We start from the raw sequence: 8,827 nt of genomic DNA, 5'->3' as shown, positions 1-8,827 counted from the left end.
CCACTGTTTTACATGCTAACTGTTTTTTGAGGTGCTTTAGTAGTCTGTGATCCAAGGAACAAGAACAAGGGTTTCATATCATGACACTAGCTTTTAACACATGGATACTCCAGGTTAAATTCTTAGTTCCTAAACAATGTTATCTATGGGGAATCAGGAGCTAGAAACAGAAGGATATAGTATACATGATTTTGATTATTTCTCCTTCCCCTTGATTTTTGGGACTTTCCCCCTCGGGTAAAGAACACAGTTTAAAATACACTAAACAACACTTAGTTCTTCTTTTCATTATTTCTGTTGACTGGCAAATGTGGTCTCTTCTACTGCTTACACATTTAATTAGAGCAATCTCCTTTTGTCTTTTAATTTGGATTTGCTTATTGACTTCCCATATCTGTTTTAAAATAAAACAATATCTTTTCTTTTTTTAAGCAGAAAGCTATCCCTCAAGGTTTATAGATTCCAGTAACATGGATCTATTATAGTGTATTTGCTTATTATACTGGTTAGGATTAACAAACAAACATACCTCCTAGAGATTCATATTTTCTATCAAGAGTCCTACTGAGCAAAAAGCTTGGTAGACAGAGGTTAGGATCTAAAGAATACAGATACAAGAAGGAACCTATATTCTTTAAGCTGAGTACCTATCCTAAACTCAAGTTTAGGGCTCAACCCCACAAACAAGAATCTATTTTAAATACTATCACTAAAAACTACAAATTATACATCATTTTCTTCTCCTTGTTTTCCATGTCTCCCCATCACTGCCAATCTGTCAGTGACACAGGGAAAGACTCTACAATCTTTAGGTATTCCAAATGATCTTTTTGTACTAAATAGAGTGACTATGTACTAAAGTGCTTTATGTCTCTGAACCACATCAGTACATTATAAAAATTAAAAAAAAAAAAGTTTCAAGTTCTTGTACGGGAAAAAAAGATTAAATATAAAAACTTTAGGATACTATTATTATTAATCAAATTTAACCAAGAATCAAGAGAAACACTTTCCCTCTTGTCTTTTTTTTCCTCCCCCATCTCTCTTTTTTATAAAAAAGAAAAGTGCAGTCAGAGAGAAGGTGAACGAATAGATGGGAGCTGGGAAGAGGCACAGGAGAGGCTACTGGCTGCTAGTGATAGTGCACAAACATGTGCCTTAAAAGTTCATCAGCGGAAGGTCTCAGTTTGGCCTCTACAAAGATCCGTTTGAGGAAGTCTCGAGTGTGGTCTGAGACGTGGGGCGGCAGCTTAGGGTTCGTTGGCTGAGTGGCGATTTTAAAGATGGCAGCCATTGCTTCAAATTCCGCCCAAGGAGGCTTCTCCGTTAGCATTTCCACCACAGTACAGCCCACGCTCCTAAGAAGAAATAAAAGAAAGACCTTACACAAACAATATCATCATGAGGTCAGCTAACTAACTACAAAATGAGAAACAGGCATGAAGTCCACATACATTTAAATACGACTCGGTTTCAAATGTAAAGTTTCGTTAAAAGGCTGTAAAAATTGAGCTCGGCGCTCGGCCTCCCGTACGGAGCCTCTGGGGCCGGGGCCGGGGGTCGGGGTCGGGGCCGGGGCCAGGGGTCGGGGTCGGGGTCGGGGGCCGGGGTCGGGGTCGGGGTCGGGGGTCGGGGTCGGGGTTCGGGGGCCGGGGTCGGGGCCGGGGCCGGGGTCGGGGTCGGGGCCGGGCGGGCGTGCCACACGCCTCGGCAGCGGCTCCCTCTCTTCACTTCCGAGTTGCCGAGCCGCCGCCGCCGCCGCCGCCACCCGGGCAGCCCCGCGGGGTCCCCGGGCCGCCGCAAAGCGCCAAAAAGACGCAGGGGTGCCCGAGGCTTCGGCGGGCCCGGCCTGCAGCGCGGCCAGCACCCGACGGCGGGGACACCTGCACCGTGCCCCCTCCCGGCACTGGAGGAGAATCCCCTCCGCTTCCATCGTCCGGCGGACACTGAGGGCGCGAATGAAGACAACCTGAGAGAAGAAGGCTTCCGCGCAGGAATGAGGCGATTAAGATCGACTGACACGGAGCCCTGACAGAAAGGGCTGAAGAAACAGGGTTTTCTGAATTTGAGGAGACATCGTTAAGTGAATTTATGTATTCTTAAGGAAAAAATATATCCATACTTGATGTGGCATCACTCCCAAACCTGACAGATGAGGAAAGTCTGTTTTAAAGATAACTATGCCTGCAGACACTACTGGACCTCCCAACAGGGATTTGTCAGGGGCAGAGGGCAGTCAGAGGGGAAGCATTTTACGTATGCAGTCTTGAAGAAGAATTTATGTTTGGAGTCTAGACTTCAATGAATTCTGACAGTTGTAGAAGCAGATGGGAAACGCTCAAATATTCCTCTTGTTGCACCAAAAAGTTAATTTGTGGTACCTGAAATGAATATTGTTTTATAATAACTGTTATTAGTGAAATACTTTCTAGCGCATTTTATTGACTCTTCTTAGTTTAACAGTTTAAACACCTATGCAAACTTAAAATGTGCTTTTCCTTCTGAAAGCTGGTATTGTTTTGAAAGAGCTTTCTAAATGTAAAGTAGTGAGAATTTCAATTTGGGTAAAATGTTTGCATAACTTCCAATATTTGAGGTTTGTTAAACTCAACTCTGGGCAATCAAAAATGAATAAAAAAAAATGAGGAAATGAATAGGTGCTTCCCTCCTTTTCCCAGGATAAGGGGAAAGAAATTTACCATATTTCTTTTTTTTAACTTCTTCTTTTGAATTGCTTTGAAGGCATGGTTTTTATTGCTTATTACTTTAGGCCTGTAGTTCTCAATCCTGACAATACTTCAAAAATCTTTGCCTGGGCCCCACTCTTGAGAGATTCTCATATAACTGTTCTGATATGGGCTTTGGGTATAGCTAGTTTTTAAGCACCAATCCTCCTCCTTCCCTCCATTCCTCAAATGTGTGGATAGGTCTGAGAACCACTAGACTAACGGTGGTTTTTCCTGTTTAAAGGAGATAATCAATTTGAGCTTTGTTTTTATATTGCTCTGTTCATGGCTTTGTTACAACTAAATTACTGTTATTACTCTTTCATTGTTAAATAAAGTAAGCAGGGCTTCCCTGGTGGTGCAGTGGTTAAGAATCCACCTGCCAATGCAGGGGACACGGGTTCAAGCCCTGGTCTGGGAAGATCCCACATGCCGCAGAGCAACTAAGCCCATGTGCCACAACTTCTGAGCCCGCACACCACAACTACTGAAGCCCGTGCACGGAGAGCCCGTGTTCCGCAACGAGAGAAGCCACCGCAATCAGAAGCCAGCATACCACAACGAAGAGTAGCCCCCGCTCACTGCAAGTAGAGAAAGCCCGCGCGCAGCAATGAAGACCCAACACAGCCAAAAATAAATAAATTTAAAAAAATAATAAAGTAAGCAGCCTGTGTTTGAGTTAAAAAACAAAAAACAAAAAAACAAACCTGTAGTTTAAACATAAAAATCAATTAAAATAAACTAAAATTTAAGCTCTCAAATTTGTTAGGCAAAGAATATTATTCATTTTATAATTTTTGCTTTATATAATTCTCTAACCTGACATTGAATATAATTGTTTTTTGTCTTTATCTTACAAAGAATACAAACGCTAGAAATTCTTTGTCTTTAGGTGCCTAAAATGCATATCTCTCAAAAAAATTTCTCGGGGCTTCCCTGGTGGTGCAGTGGTTGGGAATCTGCCTGCCATGCAGGGGACATGGGTTCAAGCCCTGGTCTGGGAAGATCCCACACGCCTTGGAGCAACTGGGCCCGTGCGCCAGAGCTGCTGAGCCTGTGCTCTGGAGCCCATGAGCCACAACTACTGAGCCGGAATGCCGCAACTGCTGGGGCCTGTGCACCTAGAGCCCATGCTCCGCAGCAGGAGAGGCCACTACCATGAAAGGCCTGCACACCGCAGGGAAGAGTGGCCCCCACTCGCTGCGACTAGAGAGAGCCCGTGTGCAGCAGCGAAGACCCAATGCAACCAAAAATAAATAAATTAAAAAAAAATTTTCTCAGTGGGAAGTAGGAAATGGCCATTTTATGTTCTAACTTAGAATTATTAAGTAATTAAAGGTTAACTGAATTATAAGACTAATAATAAAGATTAATTACTTTTAAAGTTCTTCAGGGAAATAAAATGAAGATAGCTTTCTAATGCTGAAATTTGCTGAAGAGGAAATCCTTCCTGGGACTTCCCTGGTGGCGCAGTGGTTAAGAATCTGCCTGCCAACGCAGGGGACATGGGTTCGATCCCTGGTCTGGGAAGATCCCACATGCCGTGGATCAACTAAGCCCGTGCGCCACAACTACTGAGCCCATGTGCCACACCTACTGAAGCCCACGTGCCTAGAGCCCATGTTCCGCAACAAGAGAAGCCACCGCAGTGAGAAGCCCGTGCACTGCAACGAAGAGTAGCCCCCGCTCGCCACAGCTAGAGAAAGCCCGCACATAGCAAAGAAGATCCAACGCAACCAAAAATAAATACATTAATTAATTAAAATAAATAAAAATAAAAATAAATTGTCCTCTGTTAAAAAAAAAAAAAAAAAAAGATCCTTCCTAAAGAATGGAAGACAGGTTCAAAAGCTCTATTTATTTAGTCACTTATTAAGCCTCAAACACACATAATTAAAATGATATTAATCCCTGTAATCCTGACATCCTATTTCAAAAGTACAAAAAATAAATTTACCTCAGTAAATTCCATCCTGGGTGGAAATATGTTAAGAAGGCATGTGCTTTCGGTCAAATCCCCCATCCAAACCTACCAGATATCTGCTTTTCTGCCATAGCCTTCTCCACTAATCACTTCAGGGCTCATCCAGTATGGTGTGCCTGTGACAGACTTCATTCCTGTCCCCGAAAGACAGATGGTTTGAAGCCGTTTGCTGGCCCCAAAATCTCCTAGTTTGACGTTGCCTGTTGAATCTCGCAGAATATTTGCGCCTAAAATAAGAAATATCCTCATTTCATTATTTTTATTGGCAATTTGGAATACAACATAGAAGAACGGCAGAAAATTACTTGGCAGACTCTTCAATCTGTCTCCAAAATCAGGCTGCTTTTCACCTTCCGAGCAGTACCTGGCGTAATGCCAGTCATACAGTCAGTGTGCGTTAAAAATCTGTTACATGAACACTGAATATTTAGAGTCACCTGTGTGATTCAAGACCTAAGAAGGTTCTCCCACCGAAAAGGACTGGTGCAAGTGGGAGGCGAGGATGAAAAAGAAGAGAAAGGGGAAAGGACTACGAATGTGAAGTTCAGAGAAGGATGAAGAGAGCAGTAGCAGGCTCTTGGCCCCAGTTTCTCCGTCATAAAGTAAGAGGCCCATGTCTATAGATTGTTTCCCTGAGGACCTAGCATCTCCTCAGGAACCTCTTAAGGGACCTTCATAATCAAAATTTTTTCATTCTTCATTCTCAATTTCTGTACAGTATATTTTAAATCTAATCTAAGCAAGCTTTGAGGTTTCTGTTTTAAAATTTCATTTACTTCTATAGTAAACTTTTAATTTTATTTATTATAAACTGACCTTGATAGCCTGGCTGAGGTGGTGCTTGCAGAGTCCTCCCCTGTAAAGTTACTCTTTCCCCTTTTCCATACTTAGCTCTTTGGAAGAAGTTCACTATGTGTAAAGGAGTGAGAAGTTATGCTCCAGGCTTAGTAGTTACATATATTGGGAATTATTCTCTCCCATTTATTTATTCAACCATCCATTTCTATCAGTCTGAACACATGGATATTTATTTTATACTTTGGGTTATAATCCAATGACTTTTTGCTCAAGTTGTTCCAGCTTTGGTCATTGGGAGCTCTCTCTATTGGCTCCTGTGTCCCTCTGCTATACCTCAATCATTGTGTTCTTGCTTGATCTGATTTCTGGACTGTTTGTTTGTTTCTTAGTATCGTCTTACGTTCTGGTACTAGAAGATGCTCCAGGCTCACCTTGTGTATCTCCTGTACCACTTCTAGAATCAGCCATTTCTCCAAGGAGCACTAGTTCCGTTTACTGAAGAATGGTATCAGAAACCAAGATCTAGGAGCTAGGTTCATTTATTTTTATTCTCTATTTTCCCCCCTTTATCATTCTTTAAACTCAATCTTTTTTCTGGGATTGTAAGTCTAGTTTCTTCATACATAAATTATTTCCATTCTCATTTTTAGCTTTTTCTATAAACTACCTGTTTTTAAATGAGCGACTTATTAGCTTATCTAATTTTAGTTTCTAAATTTTACCTCAATTATTTTTAAGTCTTCCTAACCTTAATCATATTTTATATTAAAAAAAAAAGATTCCCTATTTGTCTTTTTTTTTTTTTTAATGGCCTCTAAGAAGGAGAGTGAATAGTGGAAAATATCTGTATTATGGACTGGAGAGACTACAGACTGTCCATCCCCACCATGAACTTCTGTACCTGTCTTTCTGTTCTCCCAGCAAATTTCCCAGTCTAGTCAATGAAGGCTTTCCAAAGCCTCTCTCCGGGGAGGGTTAAGGATCCATTCTCTGCATGCCATAAGCCTAAGTATGCCGTGGTACCAGTGATTCTCTAAGACAGCACTGCCTTTTTAACATCTCCCGCTGTCCAATTCTTAAAGAAGGACTCTGTCAAAAAAAGCCACCGTGTCTAAAATATTTAACCTGGGGAAGGACAAGAAACAAGCCAGTTTTTACTGGTTACCAGCTGGGAAGGAACAGTCCCAGGCAGGTCACAGACAGAGAGAGCTATCTCCGGGGAGTAATCACCAATGCTGAACCAACGGCCATCCATACAAAGGGCTGAGGAGAAAATGTATAGCCAGGTTCCCAATACAGTTATCTAATTTTTTAAAAACTTACTCTGGATATGTTAAAAGTAAGCGATGAAGGAGAGTTTTCAAATATACACAAAAGCAGACTGAACCGCATATGAACCCCTCACACAGCCCCAACCTCTTCCAGCCACTCCTCTGCCCCTCTCATACTATCTGAATCAGATGAAAGACGTCACGATCAATCAATAGTTCAGTCCATATCTTTAAAAGATAAAGACTCTTATCACACCTAAGAGAATGGACAGTAACTCCTTCAATATTATTAAATATACACTCAGTGTTTTTTCAGTTTTTCTTTAAAAAAAACAGAATCCAAATAAGGTCCTTACATTGAGAATCACTAATACATCTTTTAAGTCTTTCCTAAAGTTCCCTCCAACCGTTTTTTTTTTCCTTTGCAGTTTATGAAGAGTCTAAGCTGTCTGCCTATAGCTTTCTTATTGTCTAGATTTTGCTGAGTCCATCCCAAGGAGTCATTTAACATGCTCATCTGTTCTATATATATGTTCTGTAATTCTCCAATTTGGTAGCTGAATCTAGAGGCTTGATCAGATTCAGGTTCAAAATTTTTTTTTTTTTGGCAAAACTACTTTGTAGATAACGATATAGTCTATGAATAGGAAGTATGTAATGATAGACTGTCTGTGTGAAGTGATGTTAACAGCTATTAATGTTTAGTGCTTATGTCTGCTAATCTGTTAGTCGTTGTAAAATGGTACTATTCTATCATTCCTGCTTCATTTGTTAGCCAAAATATTTTTATAAAGTTAAGTTTCATTTCATCCACTATTTAGTCCTCAGTACAGTTCATAAAAGAAAGGTCCAATAAAGAAAACCTATTATGAAATAATGAGTTGGTTCCCTAGCAACAATGATCAATTAATTTTTACCCTAGGTTTCATTATGAACTCATAAGTCTAAACTTAAAAGTAATCAACTAGCTTTCCTTTGCCCTCGCCATTTAAAAACTGCTCATTATAAAAATTTAGGAAATACATAAAAAGTAAAAAGTATGCAGGAGAAAAACAACTATCACTCATTCTGCCACTTGGAAATAACCACTGTTAATCATGTAGAGATTGTTCTTCTAAGTCATACTTTAATTTTACAAACTTGAGATCATACTGCTTTATCCGATTTTATACCTTACATTTTTCTTATCAATATATTTCCCCTATAATGTTTTGAAATCAGCTTGTTTCCAACCTCCTCATTTTACTGGCAAGGTTAGAGGAGGATCCGCTTGGGGGGTAGCTCCCCTCGGTTCCTTTACCTTATTATCAGGGGTAAAGAGAAACTGGCTTGAATAGATTATTCCTAATAGAATAATTCACAATCAAATCATTTTCCTATGTGGTTTTTTTTTTTTAATTGAAGTATGCTTGACCTACAACACTATGTTAGTTGCAGGGTGTACAACATTATGATTCAATATTTCCGTACATTACAAAATGGTCACCACCTTATGTGGTTCTTTAAGCTTTCGGGTTTTGAACTTGATAGCTGAGGTCTGCCTAAGCTAGGTAGACCCTGAGGTGAAAGACAGGCTCCTATTTCTTTCAGATCATGAGCCATGCTGTCATCCTCTAAGACTCACTAGTAAGGTCCATTCGTTACATGTGATCTGGCTCAGGCATTCTGCAGCAGATCCTACTCTATGACCAGACACTGGTTAGCAATGTTCTCTTTAGCCTGAATATGGCCATATTCAGGGTGTGACATACCAAAGAAAGGAAGTAAGTTCCTGGTAGCTCATAAGAGCCCCTAGAAAGACCAATGAAAAAAAAAATTTCAATTTATTATTTATAAATGTGTGTTGTGTATTTGTTCATTATTCTCGTCAAATGATTGAATAAAGTGATCTTTATATTTGGGTCACAACCTGGTTTTTACAGAATGAAGCCTATCAGTGTGCTCTGCAGTACAGAGTTTTATGACTCTCAAACTAACATACCTCCACCACTATTTTGTCTCACTTCATGCAGTTACCTTATGTAACTGATCCATGAACACAGTTGAGT

The 8,827-nt window shown here is 40.4% G+C and overlaps 1 protein-coding gene across 1 annotated transcript in view; it reads right to left on the bottom strand.

Moving 5' to 3' along the window:
* Positions 1–498: 498 nt before the first annotated feature.
* MAP3K2 (mitogen-activated protein kinase kinase kinase 2) overlaps positions 499–8,827 on the bottom strand; it is an 86,893-nt gene continuing 78,564 nt past the window's right edge. The window contains exons 16-17 of the mRNA XM_061199124.1: positions 4,760–4,937; positions 499–1,358 (exon numbers count right to left, since the gene is read on the bottom strand). Coding sequence (XP_061055107.1) covers positions 1,133–1,358; positions 4,760–4,937 — 404 coding nt within the window. The 3' untranslated portion in view covers positions 499–1,132. The remainder of the gene's footprint in view (positions 1,359–4,759; positions 4,938–8,827) is intronic.

This window comes from Eubalaena glacialis, chromosome 1 (genome assembly GCF_028564815.1).
Source record: "Eubalaena glacialis isolate mEubGla1 chromosome 1, mEubGla1.1.hap2.+ XY, whole genome shotgun sequence".
Taxonomy (NCBI): Eukaryota; Metazoa; Chordata; class Mammalia; order Artiodactyla; family Balaenidae; genus Eubalaena; species Eubalaena glacialis.
This window is presented reverse-complemented; position numbering and strand designations above follow the sequence as displayed.